This window comes from Schistosoma haematobium, chromosome 7, assembly GCF_000699445.3.
Source record: "Schistosoma haematobium chromosome 7, whole genome shotgun sequence".
NCBI classification, from domain to species: Eukaryota; Metazoa; Platyhelminthes; class Trematoda; order Strigeidida; family Schistosomatidae; genus Schistosoma; species Schistosoma haematobium.
In genome coordinates this window covers 7002301-7026171 of record NC_067202.1, presented here as the reverse complement: position 1 = coordinate 7026171, position 23871 = coordinate 7002301, and the positions used below count along the sequence as shown (strand labels likewise).

The 23871-nt window shown below is 36.3% G+C and overlaps 1 protein-coding gene across 1 annotated transcript; it reads right to left on the bottom strand.

The window, feature by feature from the left end:
* Positions 1 to 5254: 5254 nt before the first annotated feature.
* Positions 5255 to 22639, bottom strand: MS3_00009511 (uncharacterized protein). The gene is made up of 6 exons (XM_051217895.1): positions 22124 to 22639; positions 21901 to 22086; positions 14637 to 14915; positions 13166 to 13316; positions 10956 to 11116; positions 5255 to 6137 (listed from the first exon to the last, which is right to left on the bottom strand). The coding sequence occupies exons 1-6, from the start codon at positions 22175 to 22177 to the stop codon at positions 5865 to 5867; spliced, it is 1104 nt and encodes a 367-aa protein (XP_051064327.1). The 5' UTR covers positions 22178 to 22639; the 3' UTR covers positions 5255 to 5864.
* Positions 22640 to 23871: the final 1232 nt, after the last annotated feature.

Here is a 23871-nt window from a genome sequence, read left to right as displayed (position 1 = left end):
TAGCTAACGTATTTCTTAATTTAGCTACATTTTTCTACCTAAAAAGTGTATGTATGTAACCGACTTAAAACATTAAACCGTTCATCTTCTGCTCAGTTATGTTAGGTCAAATATTGGGTAAAGTGAGATTTATGGGACTGTTCGACAGGAAATTAGTACCCACACTTTTATTGAAAAATCATTAAATACATAAATCTTTGTAATCACAATTGATTTACCACTGGGTGGCGATCAATGCCATGCGTGTCTAGTCCTTATTAGTGCAGATCGAATGCTATCGATCATGTTGCAATGTGGCCACAAGTCTAGGTGACTCGACACTGCGGGCACTATATATTGAGATTTAGATGGTGGTTGGAGGTAATCACCAGGAAACCCTGAACCCGGGTTTCGTGCTACTTGGCACTCGTCAGCAAGGTGTACTTGTAATCTTGAGGGAACTGGTGCTCCTTGGCGGATTCGATCTCGTGTCACTCAGCTTCACAGCCGGAGACGTTACTGCTGAGCTATCCGAGCCACGACCGACCTCCTGTAGAACTGAGATTTAATCGAATCCGCCAGGGAGCACCAGTTCCCTCAAGATTACAGGTACACCTTGCTGACGAGTGCCAAGTAGCACGAAACCCGGGTCCAGGGTTTCCTGTCGACTACCTCCAACCACCATCTAACGTAAATCTTCGTATTTTTATCATTACTTATTTATACAAATCTGTTTGGCTAATTAGTTATTGTCATACGCTTTACTATTTCTAAATTATTGCCAATTCAATATCATTAGAAGAGAGGGATCTGTAGAGATTGTAAAATATTCATAATTTGAAACCATGAGCTGATCTTAGCTAGATCAATCGATTTCTCAATGATGATCTAGATAGGATCAGTTGGTGATTTCAAACTTGCAGTGTCGATTGATATGTTAAGCCCATGTAACTTCTGGACAGGCCGATTTATCCATTCTTGAGTCACATTTCGACCTCATTAATTATTAACTTATCAATCTTGTCTGTTGTTGTATGAGCGTATATGTGTACACTTCATATCCTACATATCACATGTCCGTAGTTTGTTTTTGTGTGACCATAAATATCGATTAGCACTTGACTAAAGGAAATTGGCTAACGCGCCTTCCCCAATGGCGCGTCATTGCGCTTCACTCTCTTCTATTCGCTTCGTCCCTCTGATTACCTGTCTAGATCAATGAGTGTACAAAATATATGTATTCGAAACCTATCCTCGTATTTGGCTTATTTAATTCCATTATTCATTAACGCGATTTAAGTCGATGATTATATACGAGGATAGGCGATATATAGATTTCAATAACAATCATTCGTATGATCCAAACGGAGTCAGATCCCGGGCCACAAACTACGGAAGTTAGTTATTCACTTCTTAATCGGTTCTCTATTACATATAGTTTGATTCCATATAAACTATAATTCTTTATATATGGCCCATTACTTTCTCGTAATTAATGCGCATAAACATATGAATTTCTAAACCAGGATGACACTCGGACAATAGAAAGTGAATCTGACTTTTCACTTCATTTTCTGATTGGACACTGGGTGAGATGGATCTCATGAACCAATAAGAATTACGGTATTGGTCGTTTCTTCATGGTCACTGAGTGATTGGCCTAGAGAAGCTTGTTGGTTCAATAAGCAAAACAGAGAATAATTCAATACGTTGATACAATAATCAACTACTTTCGTAATTAAGTGCACAAACACACATGTTATAAGAAAAAACGAAACACGTTTTTGGAAGATACATGGACTACGAATGAAATACCATAAACATTACCAATTTCATCATTATTCACAATTTTGTCTTTGCTTGACTGCCTTTTTAATGTTTTACATCAGTCAACAAATGACAATTTTATTCATACTCCCTTACCACAAGGACTCGTCTACACAAAAAACAGAAGATATTCCTTAAAACTAAGGTTTACTATTTCAGGGTGGTTTTAACTAAGTATTGATATATTTCAATACTATAATGTACCCATACGCTTTTGTAAAAACGTTTAAAACCTGCTTTGACGCTAAATTTCATGAGATTCAATAAGAAATTCTGCAATGTATACATGCAGTTCGATTTCGTTCTTGAAACAAGAAGAAAATACACCAGTATTGTTTGGCTTGTATCTTCCCATTGAGGTTTAAGACTGCAATTGATCAGTCTGTTATTGACATATGTGCATATTGTGAGTATGCCTCGATATTACCTTAATTCACAAGCTATTTGTAAGCAATAATGGATGCAGGTACATCGAGCTGACGAGTCCCAAATAGGACAAAACGCGCGCCCTGGATTTCACTCCTAGCCACTATCCATCATTTCTTACAAGAAGAAAATACGTTGGAATTCATGAATCAAGTGTATTATTTGGTGTACAAATGGTCAAAGACTATTACAGTTGATGGTGAATGTCAGACAATAACACTGATGATATATACATATATGCGTTCCTTGAGTAGGCATAAGTTAAACTAATATTCCTTACTGTAGTACTAAATGAAACATTTATTATATTTCCATTTGATGATACAATAAGGTGAGCGAGTACAAACATATTACGTTCTTGTACTTACATACTGTCTGGAGGTCGAAGGGTAAATGAAAGAAAATAAACTAGGCATATGGTTGAGGGAAGTTGTTCTATTATCTATTCAAGGTTTCAGGCTACATATCCATCCCTAGAATAGAAGAACAATCATTACTCGTTTTAGTTTTATTATCTGTGTGATGAATCAAGTGTACCGTAGGCAATGTCTGATATAACTGGGCGGTACCGTAGAATAAGACAATCGTCAAGATTGCATTTTCGTAACGTATTGCGATTAAATATAGATATAATGCTCGTCTACATGAAATATACCCATTCTTCGTTTTTTGGTAACTTTACAGTTACAGTTACTATTATCCTTCCATCTCGTTTGTTTATTATCTTCATTGGTGTTACAATTAGTTACTTCACTCTGAAAAAGAATATGTCCAGTATCCACAATCAGAAAATGGTTTCTAAAAATTTTAGTGTTATTAAGATAATTTATGTAAAACAAAATAAACTCAACGACTTAACAACGTTACGCTGACTGAAACTGTGACATGGATCCAGCCAGTATGATGACCAATGGCTAGATCTTCTGATTAAGGTGTATAGTCAACGAGCCAATCATCGAGGAAGGGTTGAGAGTAGGGATAGAAGTGAGATATTTGTGAAAAAGGTGATATTGAGTTCTGTAAGAGGTGTGTGGGCGATTTTCATCCCCAGGTTGTCCACACCATGAAAGGATACTTCATCTTGAGGTACCTGAAGCTGAATTAGTAGGTCTTGGAGACGGGGAGAGTATGATGCAGAGACTACTTGAAACCAGTCACCTTTTGAGAGTTCTCTTGTAAAATTCCGGACTTTAGAGACCATGATGTTGGGGACGACAATCCATAAAATAAGGTGAGGCGTTATTTTTAACCTCCCCTTCCGCTGAGACCTAAGTGCTGGTTGTTTGAAAGAAAAAGCTTACTCTCATAACACTTCATGTATAGTCTGTAGTATAATGTCTTGTTATATCCGCGTCACATATCACTTATAGTCGAAAAAAGGAGAAACCACTGCAATTCCCACAATGTGAAATAAAAACACCAAGACTGGTACACGTGAAGATTTATTAAACCCAAAATACGACAATCCTAGTCGACAATGCACTCATTTATAAAACGATTGGACGGTCAATTTAAATATTAAATAGGATAAAATCACATATATCGTAAATAATCAAAGTTATAATGTTATGACTTTTGCCCCTGTCAATTATCACGTGATAAAATCATCTATCACAATACCGGCTTATATGACTTTGTTCCCGTGCTAAACCAATGACACATAAACTAGCACTGGTAGCCTTGAGTCAACTTTGAATCCTTATTGGTCCTCAAAATAGTGACTTGTCACCTAGCTCTGCCCTTTAAATCCAGAATACAATCTCATCCTCCACTGTATGAATCGTATATTTCAGATAATACGTAGTTTATATACAAGCAGATCAGGTCACATCACATCATAAAATGAAAAATAATGATTATACAAGATTAAGCCAAAAGTGGTTGTTTGAGAAACCTTAGCTAATAAATTGGGAATACCTCAAGGATAGTAAGTCGTATAACAGCTTATAATAAAAGGAATATGAAGATGTATTTTCTGTATTATTATTATTACTTTAAGTTCACTCCTAAATCTTGAACTTCAGTATTGGATTTCAGACTTTTAATAAACTCGATTTCGCGGGTAATTTTTCGAAACATATTCTTTATGTTTACTTTTTTCTTACAATCACTGACACTATTATTTGGTCTTCCTTCATTTATTGATCTTATGAATTCCCTTTCATTATATTAAAGGCGGATTGTGACACCTTGAAGTGGTTCGCATGTGCCACTGCCTTTATACACAGTACAAGTAGGATAATGTGACACTATATAATTGTTATTCTTAAGTTCGTAAAGTAAAAGATGGAGCCCTTCAATTGATCACTGATACTTGCCTGTGTAAATGTAACGTCCATTATAACTAATCCTAACCAGACATATAAACTATTTTATCTATTTACTTTTGTTTTAGAGTATCTCATGTCCACCAATCTGTTCAACAAATACCTAACCTGATGCTATGAAAAAATTAAGTTATGAACGACGATCGACACCCCCCCTCTCCATATTTTAAAGCCCGACCGTTGTTGCTACCTTGACGTGGTGGTCGGGCTTGCCTATCGTGATGGAGCAACCGAGCTATACTGGCTGGAACAACTGTTCCTCAAGGTCCTACCATGTCAGACAGGTAGGTTGAAGAGCGGTAAGACTAAAAGCAACAAACCCAAGGTCCGAAGGCGAAGTCGTACTGCTGACTGTACAGAGGTTTGACAGCAGCAAGGTGTTTCCTTCAGACAACCAGCATGACAGCGATGCTGCCTTCCCACTAGGAGGGGTGGGGTTAGAAAAGGTCGACCCTAAAAATGCACACCTCGCCTTATCCCACGGATATCCGTCTTCGGCTGTAAGGTCCCAAAAAGTACGGAGCTAACACAAAAATTACCCATAAAAAGGTCGTGTGTGACCGACCTCAAGCAGTTGTCCCTTGGGCACTGTGGTCACGCTCTCAGGTCACTAAGACCACCTCTAATCCAATTTCCTTTCCAGGTACCTCCAGAACAACCCTTCCACGGTGTGGGCAACCGGGAAGTGATAACCGCCCTCATACCTCTAACAGCACTCAAGATCACTGTATTCATAATCAACCTCCATCTATTTTAAAGAGAACATCGAACATATATACGTGATCACTTCTGTATTTTCGATTATCAATTTACTATCCAATTGATTATTCATATATTGAATTCAAGAGAAACATCTTTACACCCAATTCTTTGAAAATATTTAAAAGTATGCAAATCTACAACATGTAAACATTCACCTTAAACTAATGATACCTGTATCGTTTATCATAAAAAAACATTACTCTTTAGAACAATTGAAATACAGACAAGACAAGTATATTTATCTGTATAGTACTCTTATATTATATTGCACAAATGAAGTAGATTGTAAAATAAATTCATACCTAAATAATGTCATGATCCACACATACACACATACATACATAGATACATAATATAATGAGTTCATATATATATATTAATGATAATGGATAATTGGTGATAGCGATGATAATGATGAAGAGATTAAAGAAAAGTATATCAATATAATATATAAATAAATAAAAAGTAAGATTATGTATCACAATAGCTTCCTTTAAGAAAAATAAATAAACAAATAAAATTATCACTAATAATCAATAACAATCAATTTGTGCTCTCTTCAATCAATAATGGGTTATCATCTATTGATGAATAATAATTGATTGGTTCATCTAAATAACATATCATATTTGGTGTTTGTAATTCAGTAACATATGATAGTTGTGAAGTATCATTATCTAAATCCAAATATTGTTTTTCATTATTATTATTGTTGTTGTTGTCTACCTCGGACTCGTCATTGTCATGACTGATATTATCAGTAGTATTAGTAGTAGTGGTAGTAGTAGTAGTAGTATTAATATTATCATCAATAAACTGGAAAAGAATTTTTTAAAGAAAAAACATAATATAACACTTGGTAATAAATAAACTAAGCAGCTTTTTCATCCTAAAATGAAACTACTCAACAATGCGTATTCATAATCCCAAAGAACTCTAAGTCTCACAGTGAGCACTCAAACTTTGGATTACTGAGTTGAGATATTGAACTTCAATCGATTATCAATATTCAGCAATTATTTTCCAATGTTTTTGGTGGGTACCTCTGTTACACCCGATAAGGTTGATCGCGGTTTCTAACTGGAACCCCGAGAATCACCTCCTGAAATTACTTCCATACTAGAACGAAATAAATATCTAGTGATTTATGATTTCCAATGGTCAACCAACTTAAGTCAGACAGTGATATAATAAATCAAACGCCGAAAACATTACAACTAGGATGACAGGTTATGAAGAGCAATATTAGGTATAAGATTTAGAAATATATGCAAGTAGTTACCCGTTTGAGGTTGAATTAGGTTACCTAATATCTCAGGTTAAACCTGTTAGGAATGTCCTAGAAAACTTGGTTTGTTTTATTTTACACAATCTGAATCTTTTAACTCGAAGAGAAGGAAAAACTCGCGATAGACCGACCATTTACACTCACTAATATACAACGTTTGCCTTCCTGTCGTTGGTTATCCCATCAACTTAACGCTAAAATTCTTTTATTTTGCAAGGCTAAAGATGGACTATATACAGAACTGTATCAAGATCTAGAGCTCCTGTGGAGAGAGTAAAAAGCTCTCTCCATGACAAAAGATCAATCTATATCAGTTAATGTCCATACAGAACAGTTATGATTAAATTGTGTTATATCGTACATCGTTAGAATATGTAATCGTTATATCAATCATAACGTAATGATCTCATTTATTACCTGCCGGAATATATGACATCAAAAAACTTAGGTTTAACTCAATTACGGAAAAGGAACTTAATGATTGCAATGAATAGTAGTATTAACTACTAACCTTCCGTAAAAGCAAACCTTTCAAAACTACTGAAAGACACGAGGGACTCTCTTCGACTAACTCAGTCTTACGTATGACAAAAGGCACTGGTGACACCAAAAAGCAATCATGAAGTACTGGAAACTGAGTAGAATACGATTTCATGGTTAAGTGAGCAGACGAAATATCAATGAAAATTTGCGGAGGAAATGACTAGATAAAAGACAGAGGCCCCTCGATTTTTGTGCGAAATGCAAAGCGTAGTGATAAATAGTTCTATGTAAGAACTAAGCAAAATCTATCAATATTTAGTAATTTAGACGCTTAAAATAAACAAATATGGAAATAGTGACCATTAATTATGAATTAGTGAGGGTATATTAAATATTCTTGATATTTGAAATAAAGAACTGTATGACTATTTATCTGCACCGCTAAAATGCATCCTTCTATTCTATTTTCAATGATTAGACCAAGACCTAAATCTAACACCTGAACTTAAACAGAACTCGTAACTCAAACTTGAACCTTAAATGTTAATCCCAACTTTATTGTTTCCCGAGGTTTTATATGATTAAATATTCATTTATATAACCTGTATTTTGATTGGCTAGAAATTAGCTTTATTTTCTGAAAGTCATTTTAAAGATCAGTAAAGATTACCAGCAATATAATCTGTCCCAAAAAAAGGAAAAATTGATGGGAAAAGTGTGAAATGTTCATAATAATAATAATAATAATAATAATAATAATAATAATAATAATAATAATAATAATAATAATAATAATAATAATAATTCCCAGATATCAACTATTCTTAAAAATTAGTAGCAAACAGTCTACGTATAACCGCCTACTCTATTCAGATTATTTGACAATTTCTAAGACCTATAAAAGGTGTGTAATCCTTAAAGTATACCACACCTTCAACTAAATAAATATGATATTTGAATTTTGTAACTCAACAGTAATTAGCAAACTATCCAATCATTGTTGCATAGAATCTAAGTGAATATGAATTGGTTGTGGACGCCAGAAAAAACTTTCTTATCATATTCAATGATAATTTCCTTGTGAATAATTTTTTTTTAAATTCACGTATATAAAGAAAAGATGGATAGTGGCTTCCAGTGGAACACAAGACGCGCGTTCCGTCCTATTTGGGACTCGTCAGCCGGATACACCTGCATCCCAGAGTTGATGTTCACTACGAGACTAGAACCCAGTACCGTTTGCTTCAAACGCCATTGCATTAGCTACTGAGTCCCGATAGCTACCTGTAATGGGGTGAAGTTTAAATTCACTTGGTGTTTTTTTACTTGTATCTTCCAATTGCTATTTAGGACTGCAATTGATCAGTCTCATGTTGGTATATGTGCATCCTGTGTGGATTGCCTTGATATAGCCTTAAGTCACAAGCTATTTAAGCAAAGACAGATAGTGGCTAGCAGTGGAATCCAGGACGCGCGTTTCGTCCTATTTGAGACTCGTCAGCTCGATGATAATGATAAAGTAGAATAAGAAATAATAGTCCATATAATTGATATTCAATATCTACAATGTAACCTTAGTTGATTTGAAAATTTCATTGATCAAAGTAATATGACTTAATGAGAGAGAAAAAACAGACAGGAGAAGAACATACCAATCTTATGTGTCATGTTTGATACAAAAATAGACTATAAGGGAAAAAACAATTATATAACATTAATCAATAACAATGTCTGATTACATTTTGTTCATATTTAGGATCGAAATTGACACTCTAAACAGAAATAATCTATTCGTTTTTAGACAATAAAAGTATTAGGAATCGCAAATTTCAACACACAATTAGTATTCTTCTTTATAAAAATATAAATTTGAAAGAAATTGACTAAGAGATGATTATAGGCAATGTATATCATGCCACACCTCATATTAAAGAAGACAAAGATTGGATATGCATCTTTGCCATTTTGACTAGTTCTGTTTTATGTCACTCAATATATTCAACCAGTAGTGATAATAATCGCCAAGAATCTAACCAGGTAATCAATATCTACCTACATGACTCAATTCAACAGTTGATTAGGAGAAGAAATCTCTATGAATCTGTAGAATAGATAGATTTATTTATAATAGTGTAATCTAGGAAGCTTGCCTAGTTTTATATGGGACGCATCGACTGAATTTGCCTTGATCCTAGTGTTGATTTTAAAATCAGGACGCGGATCTAATAATTCCCACTTCAGATAGCTAACGCATTATTCACTGAGCTATTGAATCCAGACAACTATTCATTTGTGCAATGAGTATGATACATAAATTTTGTTAAAAAGGATGGAGTTTATGTACATCCAGCTAACAAGACCTGAAAATGACAAAACATGGGTTTTGGATTACATTGATGACCACAAGTTCATCAATTTTATAAGAACTACTGAAAAATGACTATATTGAGGGAACCCGCATAGGATGCACACATCATAACAAAGATTGATTAAAGTCCAGTCAAGATTACCAAAAAAATGATAGTCCGAATCCTTTCTAATTTATGGATATATATTAAGGAGATGAATAATATGACTTGTTTCTGTTATCAGCTTTAAGCTAAATTATTTGTGCAGACTAGTGATAATAGCTACCCAGTTACCTAAACTGCCAAATGCTTCCAGATCACTAAGCTACTGCCACTCCACATCCTGATTAAATTAGAAGAATACTTGGTTGTCTAAGGTCAGTTCGTGATGTAGACGATAAAATTTAACAATCTTCACAAACTCTTATTCTCCATTCGTGAAGTGCAAACGAAATATCAGGAGAGAAATTCGTGTAAATCGTCTACCGCCTGAAACACATCACAATTTCTTTAAAATTAATCTCTGTTGATAAATTCCTAATATATCACCTAATATCACCTAATTTATTCTGTAATGATTTAGACTATCTCATTATTGATGGTAAGATTTGAAATTATAATCAGTCTCATTAACATATATGTATCCTAAGCGAATTAATCCGATTTAGCCGTTATGTCACAAGCACTTTTAAGCAAATAGATTAAAATTCATTTCTATTTCACAAGCCACCAGCACTCTGAGCTCAATAGATAAATGGATAAAGCGTTGGTATTCAAAACGAAAAGTACTGGGTTCGAGTTCCGGAGTGGAAATGAATTCGAGAGTGCACGATTTGTAGAACAGTGTTCAAGTCTCTACTTTGTACATGTCCATTACTTCAAATAAATTAGTTTCACTGAGTCAGAAACAACGTAGAACTTCGTACGTACGTACATCAGTTCGAGTTGCCATACCACATTAGCACACGGATACAATTGTCAATTCAAATCCCGTAGTAGTAGAGGTAGTAAAAATATAAGCAGTAATAGGAAAGAGTAAGGTTTGAAGATGTTATTCAAAGAGTATAATACAGTTAAATAACTTTGGAAAGAAGAAAAAAGGGACATGAAGAATTCAGAAGAATAGAATTTGGGAGAACACAAAGACTGGATGCACCTACACCATTACAAATGATTTTGAGTCATGTCATTCAAGGTCTCTAACCATCGGTTGTTATCATCTCGCGGATCCCAACTAAGTAGTCTACACTTACCAATATGACTTAGTCCACTTGTCAGTGACTTCATGGATTTGTGCCATATTTTGGTCTGGATTTCATTATATCTAAACATAGAATTACCCACAAGCATATAGATATACATACAGATATATGAGTTTAATCAACTTTAACATGGAATAAGAATAAATGAATATTCAATTTGAGAAGAAAACAAAACAAGCATAGAAAATAGATAAATAAACAAATAAGTAGTATGATATATTTAAGATAAAAATAATAATAAATACTAAGATACCTCTAGAATTTGACTTAATGGACTTGAATTAAATTCTTTTGATAATTGTTGATCTGTAGTAGTATTCATTGATGATGAATATGATAAATTATTTGGTGAATAAATAAATTGTAATGATTGATAATTGGATTCAAATAATGGTGAATTTGTGTGCGTTTGAACTGTTCACAAGGTTTTGTTTTATTTTCAATAAATGAAAAAGAAAGAAAAAAAAGAAACAAACAATAGATGTATAGTATCTAGTAGTGTTTTTTGATTTGCCTAATGGGTTAGTACTGTATATAAGAGAATTAACTGACACTGAAGATTTTATTTCAATCATCGGAAGCTATATATCTTCAAATGAATACGCTATTGTAGCGTATTCCAACATATTGAATGAAAGAAGTAAACAAAATAGAAACTAAAGCTTAAAATGAAATCTTCAGTGATAAATATCTTCTTACATGCAACACTGATTCACTAAATCAACAGAGAAATCCCTAAGATTAGAAATCCAAAGTACACATACATTCTTCTAAAATGATTCTCCGTTCACTATTTATTTATTATTTATTTAAACACATAAATATAAGTACAAAGAGGAACCAAATAGATATGCGCCACATAAATCATTCTATTTGTGTGACGGTTGGGATATTACCCCGATGCCCAAACCGAAGCAAGTGGTTTTCTTAGGAGGACACACCCGGAGCCTTTGACCTAAAGGTCTGATCCACGAGGCAGTGGAGCAACGTAAGGAGATGCAGTACCATGGTAGCCAGTCACCAACGATAGGTTCATATACCATTTGTTCTTTCAGGATACTACAGTCCATGTATTTCAGTGGTTTGGAATGAGGGTTTTCCAACTCCACTGGGTGAACTCTCTGTGTCCATCAACCCGGTTAAAGTACCGGACATTCGCTTTTCGTTCTCTCAATTTCGTAAACAACACCGCCGCGAGAAGGAAATGAGTAGGACTTCCCTGGCAGTAGTTTCATACACGTGGACATGTGAGAGCATTTCGAGAAGGAGAGTTAACTCTCCCTACTCTCGGCCGTACCAGGGCATTCGGGGTCTCTCCGTTCACTAATCGAAATGAAAGTATGAAATGACATGGTAGGGGTCATAAGAATATTAGATAATTATCGCATTCGAAAAACCATCTTATTTGTTGAAAGTTAGCTCTTTATTGGACATTTAAAATTACGTTTTGAATTCATTATCGAGGCAAAGAGACCCTTGAAAGTTCTATTCTCCCTTTTGAAGCTCATCTTTATTAATATGCGCCTTTTTGATGGTCAGCTCCCAAATGCCCTGGTACGGCCGAGAGTGGGGAGAGTCCGCTCACCCTTTCCAAATGCTCTCACATGGCCAAGCGTATATAGCCTCTGCCAGGGAAGTCCTACTCACTGCCTTCTCTTGGCGGGGGTGTTGTTTACGAAAATGAGAGGACGAAAAGCGAATGTCCGGCGCTTTAACCGGATTCCAAACCAATGGTGCACATGGGCCTCAGTATTCTGCCGGGACAAATGGCGCATGAACCAATTTTCGGTCACCGGCTGCCATGGGACTGCGTCTCCTCACGATGCTCCACTGCCTTGTGGGTTAGACCTTTAGGTCAAAGGCTCGGGGTGTGGTCCCCTGAGAAAATCACCTGCTTCGGTCTGGGCACCCGGGCAGTATCAGAACCCACACACAAGCATGAAAAATGATAAATTTTGATGGTCTACCTTACTGATGTGCAACCTTTTCAACCGCATATTTTTCACTCTTCCCCTAGATAACCACCCTTTTGTTCGTGGCCCTACAAATGGATACCCTACTGATTGGTCAGAGTGTTACCAACCGTTATTCATTACATTTTTAAACTAATTTTACCAATTTACCATATACTTAGGTGTATGTCACGACTATTGTGTGCGAACTAATGATACTACTCAACAGTCTAAACGGAAATAAATGGAGTTGAGTTTGAACTTATGATCTAATAGTTGAAAGTTAAAGGCTTAAACCACTGAATCGCTGGCATGAATTACTTCAAAATACCATGATAAATTATTCTGGCTGTTCAATACTTCTTAGTAAATAACTCCAAATAAATCAAAGCACTGTATAATATTTTTTTAATTTGAAATTACTCAATATTTACTTCATGTTGAAAGAATGAAAAAATACAACTCAAACTGATATTGTTCTAGAGCATAAGAAATTTTTTGTTACACTTACCTATCGACAAAATATTTTCATCATTAGAAACCTTTTCTGATTGATCTACCAGATGAGATGATGAAACTTCATAACTAGGAATAATACTTGATGGACTTAACATAGTCCAACTACCACTACTATTATAACAGGGACTAATTATTGTCTGTTTCTGATAAAGTATGTAAATAAACGAAATGGATAAAGACACACATTTGTATGAGAGAGAGAGGGTAAAAGTTAAAAAAAACAGAAAAGTACATCCATCGTAAATCTACAAGCATTTCCCCAGTTAATTCCATCACATGAAATTACGATTACTTTCTATACGACATTAAAATCTATTTACTAAGTGTACTTAACAATTGTTAACGTTGATTTTTAAGTGGTTTTTGTTTAGTAGTTTGATTAATCACCATTGACTTATAAATCAGTTGGATGTTTAAACCATACCCTCTTTCAATCCAATTAAGTTTCGGCACCTAAAGAGTAGTATCATTAGTCGTCATGCAAAACAATGTACAGAAATTTGTACATGATTAATAAGCTACATGAACGATCAGTTGAGTGATACGGTTCCGGACCCGCCAGAGAATTTCAATTTCCTTAAGGTTACATAAGCATTCCTTGTTGGAAAGTACCAAGTAGTATGAGACCTAGGTTGAATTTCCAGCAGACTACATTCAACCACCTAACATAAAATAGTCCACGGGATGTTGAGTCACTTAGACCACCAACTTGATCGGCAAAATTCGACCGGTACTAAGAAGGACTAGACAAACACGATATTGGTCACTACTTAGTGATCAATCAATGGTAAACAATTAAGTTACACCCAACCGACATTTAAATTAAATTTACGAAGAAATAGTCAGAATTTTCCGGCATCTGACAAGTTAGTAAACGAAGATAAACTATGGATACCAAATAAATTCCTGTGTAAGCAGTAATTTTATAAAGATATTGTAACTAAGAGAAAACAGAAACACACGTTCACAGCATATCAAAACCGTATAGACACAGCTATATTTTACCCAATTAAGGTGTTTTGATGAGATCCAATATGGCAATCTCAGAAAAAAGCTTTGCAAACTTCACGAGAATAAATATTGGCAATAATTATGAAATAGCATACATCTCAAATTAACAATATTTCAAATTACCTCAATCAATTAAGATCATTTTCAGTTATACGTAAAGCTGACAGTTCTATAACCTCCCTTCATTACAAATAGTTAAGAATCACAACAGCTAGATATCTCACTTACCAAGTACAGACATGTGTACTTGGCTTTGAGTCAAGTTTTATGTAAGGGCTAGTGATACTGACAAGCTTCTCAAGCCGAAAGAGGAGAAGCAGGACTAAAACTTGAAATCCACTAGTTGAAAGTCTGATGCTTTAACCAATAAACCTTTTGATTTTATAAATATACACAGAAAATGTTGAGATCTTCCTTAATTAGGGGAAAAAACTTGCCGATAGAGCATTTACCTTATTTAAACTGGTTACTTTGGTTAAAGAACGAAATCGTGTAAGTGCCTGTTTAAATAACTCATCAACAATTAAATATCGTAAATTAGCCAATCTCTCTTCACTAGTTAACTTTGTACTTTTATATTTATATCTTGTACAGTTGTTAGCGGAATTCATCAATGGGAATGAATTCCGTTTAATAGATGTTTCATTTTTTTGACTTGAATGATTATTATTTGATAACTTGGATGAACAATTAGTTTCATTGCAACCGTGTGGCAAATGAGATCCACATGCCTATAAAATGAAAGTAGCGTAGAAAAAGAATTTTGCAGATACTCATCTTATCGCTTGTTAATAAAATAGGAATAATACAGAACAATTTGGCTAAAACAATAACTATGCACTGAGACAGACAGATTTCATGTAACAAGAACATTGTGACCTGGCTTTCGCACCCTTTTTAAACATAGTAATAATGTATAATTTTATTTGTTGGGTTTAGAGTTACGCTGAGGTCTAGTGATACTATATGGGTGTAAAGATCGAGGTAGATCGAACGTAGTAATCGGAACCCAAGTGCTTTCAACACTAAACCATTACTTCAGTCAAATCCTATCCAAACTAGTATTTCACGCTCTGGTAGACAGACCAATCTAAAAAGTTAGTCAGTCAACTACAACACATGACCAGGCACATACATGCATCGGTCAAAGTTGCCACACCTCATTAGCACAACAACATGAACACCAAATTCAAAAAAGTAGTTACTTCAATGGTAGAAATATATGAAAGATTGTATATGAGAGTATAAAACGGAAAAAAAGAATTAGTTCGTAGAAAGAAGGGTATAAATTAATCTTAATATGATGGGGGAAACAAAGAGTGCATACAGGTATGCCACTGTAATCGATTCTCAGCCATTTCACTCAGAGTCTCCAACCGTTGGTTACGGTAGTCGCGCGGGCCCCAACCAAGTAGTTTACATCTACCAACATGGCAAAGAATAGAAGTTAGCAACCTCAAGCACTGATGCCACGTTTTGGATTGGTTGCCCCTAACTTTCCTCCAACCATCTCCAACACTAGTCAGCATTGAGCGTCGTGGTAATCGGTGTTCTAGCAAACGTAACACGTGGCCCAACCATTTCAGTTGATAAACTGTTATGGATGCAGAATAATATACCAATCATTATCATGTTAAGTCTAATGATGTCCTTGACCTAAATGGACATTCCTATTGGCCGTTATTTATTTCACTCGTTAAATAGTGTACAGATGTTGTTTTCTATTTTATGCGATCGTTTGTTTGGTATATAGAGTATGTCTGAAATATAATGATTCATAACTCAGAGGCTGTGACTTGCGTTCTAGACTCAACTGACTGGGCTAGACAGGGAAGACCAATCGGGACTCTAGGTCGTCCTTACGTGTCACCGAGTCGATCGATATAACGCTGCTTATCATAACCTGCAGTCACCCGTTACAACATAAACATTCCCAACCTCATCGACTAATTTACCATCATTCCGTAATACCCTGGCATCTAACCTCACTATTACTTACCCAGTGGTCCCAGCAGATGCTGGCAATATTTCTAAGACATCTGTGATCAAACACTAGTAACTTACGAGTTCCTTCTACCATTGATAGCCACGTTTAGCAGCCATAAAGTAGAACAGAACGACCTATAGAATGCTAGTCTTTTTAATTAATAGTCGGATATCTCGCCTTAGACATAGGTGACATGAGTTGGCAAAAGCCAAACGAGCTTTCTGAATCCCTGCAACGACTTCGTCAGAATCCAACCATAAGGGATGATCAGACTTGCAAGATAAGTGAAGTTGTCGATGTGTTCAACTAATTCAATCCCTAATAATATGAATTCATTTTATTTCGTTAGGTTCTCATCAGCTGCTTACAACCTATAATATTTAAAGTCAACGTTATTACAGATATTGACATGTTTATTAATACGAGGGTGATTATAGATGAATATGTGTATCATGATGTAGCGAAGATTCTGATAGAGTTAATAAGGTCACAAAAAATGTTGTTTCGGATAAATCAAGTTTGGGGGAAAGTTCCAGAACATTGGAATAGTGATTATAAGTCATGGAGTTAACAAACATTAGATGATTGTGTAGTGAAGTAACTGAAAACAGATTATTGATAATAAAGTAAGATATTAATTGAAATCAGTCAGTTATGGATTGAATAAAAATGACAATGATGCAATCAAACTCCAGAAATAGTTGAAATAATGAACGACGTAATAAATAAGAAGAGGTGTAACGCTACCAACCAAATAAAGATTTATTACTGCCTCGTTTTGGACACCTAGATCTAGTTTTAGACGTTTGATCTATATCACTTCGATAAATTTCGAAATATTGGAGTTTGATTGATTGCTAATAACCTTGAAAGACTTCAGTGTATCGAATTGATGTCCTGTGTGAAGAAGATGTCTTGGGATGGCACTGCTGAATGCTTTTAATCCATTTGACCTTAAAAGATTCGGAATATTTTCTTTGAACCGGACATTGGCTCTCCTTTCTGTCCTACCGATGTAACTGTTTTGGCAGATACATGTAAAATTGTATACACAGTTGGTGGTAACACGAATTAGTCAACGATCTAAGTATCGTAAGTCGCATAAAATATATCCACTTTATCTAAGGTCTGCAAAGCAAAATATGCAAGAATTTCCACCTAACTTTGTCAAAGACTCTATCACAGGAATACCTATACTGTGGTTTTCCGAAAAACCCCGAAAATTTCTCTATAATCTATCAATAGTGAATTTTCATATACTCAAAATACATGCCAACAAAATCGACACAGAAACTCATTTTGAGAACTTATTTGATCAAATTAAAGAGTTGCACCCAGTTAGTGAAGAGGAGAAAGGCTGGTTTAAATCTAAACTAGTTGGTATTGCGAGCCATTATCTCGTTTCACCCACACTGTAGTCTAAACTTTTACCCAAAAACCGCTTGACAGCATTACGAAATATTAAGCGAAATGATGATATAATGATATTACGGTCAGATAAAGGTTCAGGTGTTGTTCTAATGAACACAAAAGATGAAGTCTATTTTGAGTGGCCACATGAGTTAGAAAAAAGTAACAAGGACTTAACTGGTTCAACTCAGAAAAGAATCACGAAAGTACTCAGGGATCTCCTGAGGATGATGATTGATAATTCCAATTACAATAATCTGCGACCTCATGGGTCTCATTTGCTCCACATTTATGGTGTACCAAAAATACATAAACAAGGTATTCCTCTTATACTTACGCTGTCAATGGTCAATTCACCCTACCACAAAGTAGCACGATGGCTAGCGGGTAAGTTAGAACTAGTTCGTCAACGTTTAGCCACGTATACATTGAAGGATTCATCTAGATTTGCTGGTAGAGTGAACCACACAAATATTGCTGGTAATTTTTTATGACCATATTAACTCTATCAGAATCTTCGCTACATCATGATACACATATTCATCTATAATCACCCTCGTATTAATAAACATGTCAATATCTGTAATAACGTTGACTTTAAATATTATAGGTTGTAAGCAGCTGATGAGAACCTAACGAAATAAAATGAGTTCGTATTATTCTGCACCAATATTCGTTTTTGCTGTCTTTAAGATAATAAAGGGAACTACGTGTATGAAATTTAACGACTAAATTGACTAATGTTTTAGCTAAAATCTGGGAACTGAATGGAATCCCATCTGACTGGTCAAAACCATCCTGTGGTAACCATAGAGGGATTAGTTTGACTAGCATAGCATCTAGAATACTAGCCTCAATTATTATCGGTAGCCTAACAAAGACTCGTGAACTGCAAACGCGAGAAAATCAGGCTGGTTTCAGACCTGGTTGTGGCTGCATCGACTACATATTCACCATTTGTCAGACCTTAGAACACGGGCGTGCTTATCGGCATCCGACTATGACAGTTTTCCTTGACTCTTTACTCGAACACTACCAGTTACGTCAGGGCTCATGGCGAACTGTCATCTGATTTTGCAACCTCAAGTGGTGACCGTTAAGGTTGTTCACTATCTACATTTCTGTTTAATTACGTCATAGACCCGCTGCTGGAAATAACGTCCTCGTCGACTGAATTATCGGGCATTGATCTCCTACCAGGAGATCCACTTATCGACTTAGAATACACATATAATATAATCCTGTTTGGTGAAAACGTTTATAAGATGCTAGGTCTTTTGGTGGCACTGAGCAACAATGCCAATTGTTGCTTCAGGACTGGCCTGTGTCAATATCTAAACTAAGGATAGGGAGTGAATTAATCGAACGCATCGACAACTTCACTTATTTTGGAAATCTGTATCAACTTTATATGGTTTTACTGAGTCCAGCGAGGCGCAACCAAATGCGTGCTCCTATTAGAGAGTGATCATGGTCTAAATACGTACTCCAGAAAGAGCGGCAGACTTTAGCGAGTACCTACAACGATGACATGGCAATATTGTCTATTTGAGTCTATCGTTCGTTTGGTGAAGGGGGTCGCCATGTTCAACGATAACTCTTCCTATGCTTAAAATTAGTGATTGCTAAAAAAAACGATTTTCTGAGCATAGTTGCAGCGGAAGTTCACTATTATCTCAGCCGGAATACTTATAGTGTCGATCACTATGTTAATCCCATATAACTTATTCTAGCATATGGACAGGCTGATTTATCCATTCTTCTTGAATCACATTTTGACCTTGTTAATTATTGACTTATCAACCCTGATCGTTTTTATATGAGCGTATATGTGTGTATATCTTATTCTACTCAACACAGAACTGTAACTTATTTTTGGGTGAATATGAGTATTGATTCACGCTTAATTAAATGAAGTTGGCTCACACACCTTCTCCACCGCGGGTCATTCCGCTTCGCTTTCTTCTATTCGTTTCATCCCTTTCATTTCCTGTCCAGAACAGTGAGTGTACAAAATATAGGTATTCAAAAATCTATTCTCGTATTCGACTTATTTAATTCTGTTATTCAGCAACGCGATTTAATTCGATGAAATATGCGAGAATGCCCGACATGTGAATTTTGATGACAATCAGCATACAATCTAATTGGAGTCAGATATAGGGTCACAAAATACTAAAACACCCACCTAAACGTCTTTCTGTTTGGTTTAAGCTACCTATTTGGGCATTAAAGTCACTTGCTACGAGTACTATGTCCGAGCGCTTAGCTTTTTTAAAGAAGTTCAGAAAGCTTTCTGTAAAAGTACTCTTTTACTTCATCCGGGCCATAGTCAGTGGGAGCGTAGGCAGACAAGATATATGTCCCTATCCTTCCGACTTCTTACGGAGCCATTTAACCGAACGGCACAAAGGCGACTGATAACAGGGATCCATTCTAATAGTGCTTATTCTGCCCTCGTACTCAGTCCTATACCTACAGCCGCCAGCTCACGAGAACTAGTCATCAGGTCGCCAGATAAACGGAGGGTGTATCTTGTCGGCTCTCCGTTTTGGTGAGGTGAGATCAAGTAGATGACCACAGGATAATGTATGCGTGTTTCGGAGACACAGAATACATCAATGGCACGAAATTCTAGGATCTTGAATAAGGATGCCTGCTGGCCGACTTGATACAGGGTGAGTACGTTGAGGACTCCAATGTGTAGTTCGGAACGAGGTTTCAGTAGACCTGAGGCAGTGTTGGGCACTGGAATCATCGGCAATAGCGACACTTGAGGAGGAAATAAAAAGGGAGTTGAAAATCAAGGTGGGAGGAATAATGGGGATTGAAGAGAAAAATTGACTATGGATGCAGTGACCTCGGGTGTTATTAGAGGTGAGAGGGCAGTTTTTACTTTTCGGTTGCCCACAATGTGGAAGGGTTCCTCTTGTGGTACCTGAAAAGGAAATTGGGATTGAGTCGGTCCTAGTGGCCTGAGAGCGTGACCCAGGTGCCCAAGGGACAACTGCTTGAGGCCGGTTACATCCGACCTTTTTGAGAGTAATTTTCGTGTAAGTTCCGTACTTGTTGGGACATTACGGCCGGGGACGGAAGTCTGTGAGACAAGACGAGGTGTAGATTTTTAGGGTCGACCTATTCTAACTCCACCCTTCCTTGTGGGGGGGTCAGCATCGCTGTTATGCTGGTTGTCTGAGGGAAACACCTTACTGCCGTCACATCAAAAAGTCGGACAACAGATATGCTACGACCGTCGTTTATGCTTTATTCAAACTTATAAATGGGAAAAACCGTATTTAATAAAAGCCTCTTTGTTATCGCTAACTAACCATAAGTGTAGTTTACACTTTTTTTTCAGCTACATCAGTTACTGACACTATTTTTAGATTGCAGAGCATTTTGATCTCCCATGGCTTTTAGGACAACAGAAATTAAGAAACATTTGTCGCTTTCGCAGAACTTTATAAAACCGAATAACCTAAGCAAAAATTTCTACAGTAAAGTCAGGAAATACAGATGGGTACGAAATAACTAAAAAGCTCTCTGGTGAACACCTAAATTACATAATGCATGACGAATATCCCAATATTTAGTATAATACCGTATAACAATCCTTCCATCGCAAAGATGTGCTCACAACTAAACACCAGAAAAAATTTGATTTGCGAAAAAATTGAGTACATCTAAGCACCAAAAGTATCATGTGAAAAACGAGATCTGTAATTTCAACAGAGGGCTATTTTCCGATTCTCTAACCTAAAGGTTTAGTCCCTAAAGCAGCAGGAAAACGGCCGATGCCGTCTCCTGACAGTCGATAATCAAAAACAGGTTAACTCACTATTAGGTCCGTGACGATCCTGGAGACCACGTGTTCAAAAATCAGGGCTTCTTGACTTTCTTAGGCGGATTTTACTGACCCACCAATCCGGTTCTAGAGCTGTATTCGCTATTTGTCTTCTAGACTTCATAGACTATGCTCCAGTGGCCTGAATGAGGCGAGTACGATTTCCCCGGCGAAGACACTTAACTCATGGGCGTACGAGAGCATTTAATGAGGGACAGGACACTTTCCACTTTTGGCTGTGCAAGAGTATTTGGGAACTACAATTAATATTTTACAAATTGTTGACAATGATTTGAGACTAGTTAGGGAATGCACTAGCAGCGAGGCTAAGTAATTTTTAGTTTAAAAAGGTAACCTGAGATGATTAACTGAACGAGAAAGGTTTTTTGATGTAATGTAACTTTGGTTTGCCACATAAACGATTAACTGCACAATCAAAACAAATGCATCATTTTTAGAATATACCCAAACCAACCTTGAACTGAAAATGTTTAGTGTAGTGAAAATTGTTAATTACATCTCCATCATCTGTATCACCATGTGAGCTGAAGTAATATCTTGATTTGTTGTATACTAAACTCAGTGTAATTTCCGCGCCAGTCAGACGATGTAGTTCAAGTGCTTTCTTAAATAAACCATCTCGACGCTTGCGAAAAGTGGCCTAAGTAAGAGAATGATACTTCGCAACCAATTCTTACCACACATTTATTTTTATCTTCAATTTTTTGGACTTCAATTTTTCTGCGTCCCATCACTTATGAGAATGAAGTGCTTTGCACCTGAATAAATTCACCGCCATGTTTTCAGACAACCACTTTACCTAAAATACCAAAAACTATTTCTATGTAAACTGGTCTACAGTGCATTTACACGCAATTATGAAATAATATTAATGAATGATGGAATAAGGCTCAATTAGACAGGCGGAAGTTTCAGTACAATGGCAACACCGTTTCATAAATTCTTCATCTTGAAAATGTCTAGCACGTTATTAGATTAAAGGGGTTTAGCATAATGATCAACATAGTCACCAGTGTATATAACTACAATAAATGAGCAACTATCCCAGTCAATAAGACGACAACACTAAACAGTAAGTAAAATGGAAGGCAGATGCATGAAAATCAGAGCCGTCCAGCACCTTATAGGGATCAAACTGATTGCATTAATCCGAAGGTGTTGAATTCACCTAAATCATTTACTGTCTTTAAACAGTTTCAGTTTCAGTTCAGTTTCAGTTTGGGAAGGACAGGAGGCTCGATGGCCTATGTTAGTCCTGGCAATGATGGTCTTTCAGTTGATCCAACTTTCTTTTGAAAGAGTCGACGGATGGAGCCTCAACCACGTGCTGAGGTAGTGAATTCCACTCGTTGATGATTCGATGGGAAAGTCGATAGTCAGCTGACAAGTAATTTGTTCTCGGCTTGTGAACTTTTTGGAGTGTCCTCGTAAATTCTCTGTTTTGGAAGACAAGAAAAATGAGGGCATGTTAGGTGCAAATTTATCACTAAGCAATTTGTAGACTGTAAGTCGCCTCTAGTTCTGCGATATGACAACGGGAAAAGGTTCAGCTTGGCCAGTCGAGATTCATACGGAAGCTTCGCTATTCCGGGAATCAGCTTAGTCGCCGTTCTCTGAACCTTTTCCAGAAGCTCACTGTCTTTTTTAAAGCAGGGCAACCCTTCTTACTGAACCGTTTGAAAGCAGCAGGCGTTAAGTTCGTCACTAGCAGTAACAGCTATATCTGGTTACGAAACTCCCTTCATATTGCCTGATCATAAAGAATATAAGGCTTTGTAAATAGGCTAGGGAAATCGTGGAAAAACAGTAGGAATGTTCTATATAATAAAAAATAATAACACTTAAGAAGCCGAAACCGCCATGGCCTTGAAGTAGGACACGACCTTGACTATTCCAAGCCAGATATCTAGTAAAACGAAGCATATTCATTTTCTTCTGGTGAGCTGAACATTTTGCATCCACCGTGGAAAAAGGATCAACCTTTCATTCCTCGAACTTTACATCTTATAACGTGCTAGCTATTTCCAAAGCCCTGGTACTATCAGTGAACCGCAACAGCTGTTCTTTGTGACAGGCTAGTGTAAACCAAGTGACTTCCATGTGTTGGCTTCTTTATTCCGTGAGATTTTAGTTACAACAGAACTAATTTTAGTCCGTTTTTTTAGTTTTTTATGAGTTTATATTGCGGTGACCTACTTTTATCAAGAGAACGCGATTGGTATAATGGAAACAATTATTAAAACCAGTCTTACCAGTGATCCTTTTACTGCACTTGTTTGTTCAACTGTACTGAAAACATACATTCCTCCGTTGTCTTTGTCCATGCACGCTCTCGGTTACGCTCAGCATTTCCACTTGTACTCTTTTGGCACGATCTCGGTGAGGATGCCACAAGTATTCAGTGTTGACAACGCTTTTACCAGTA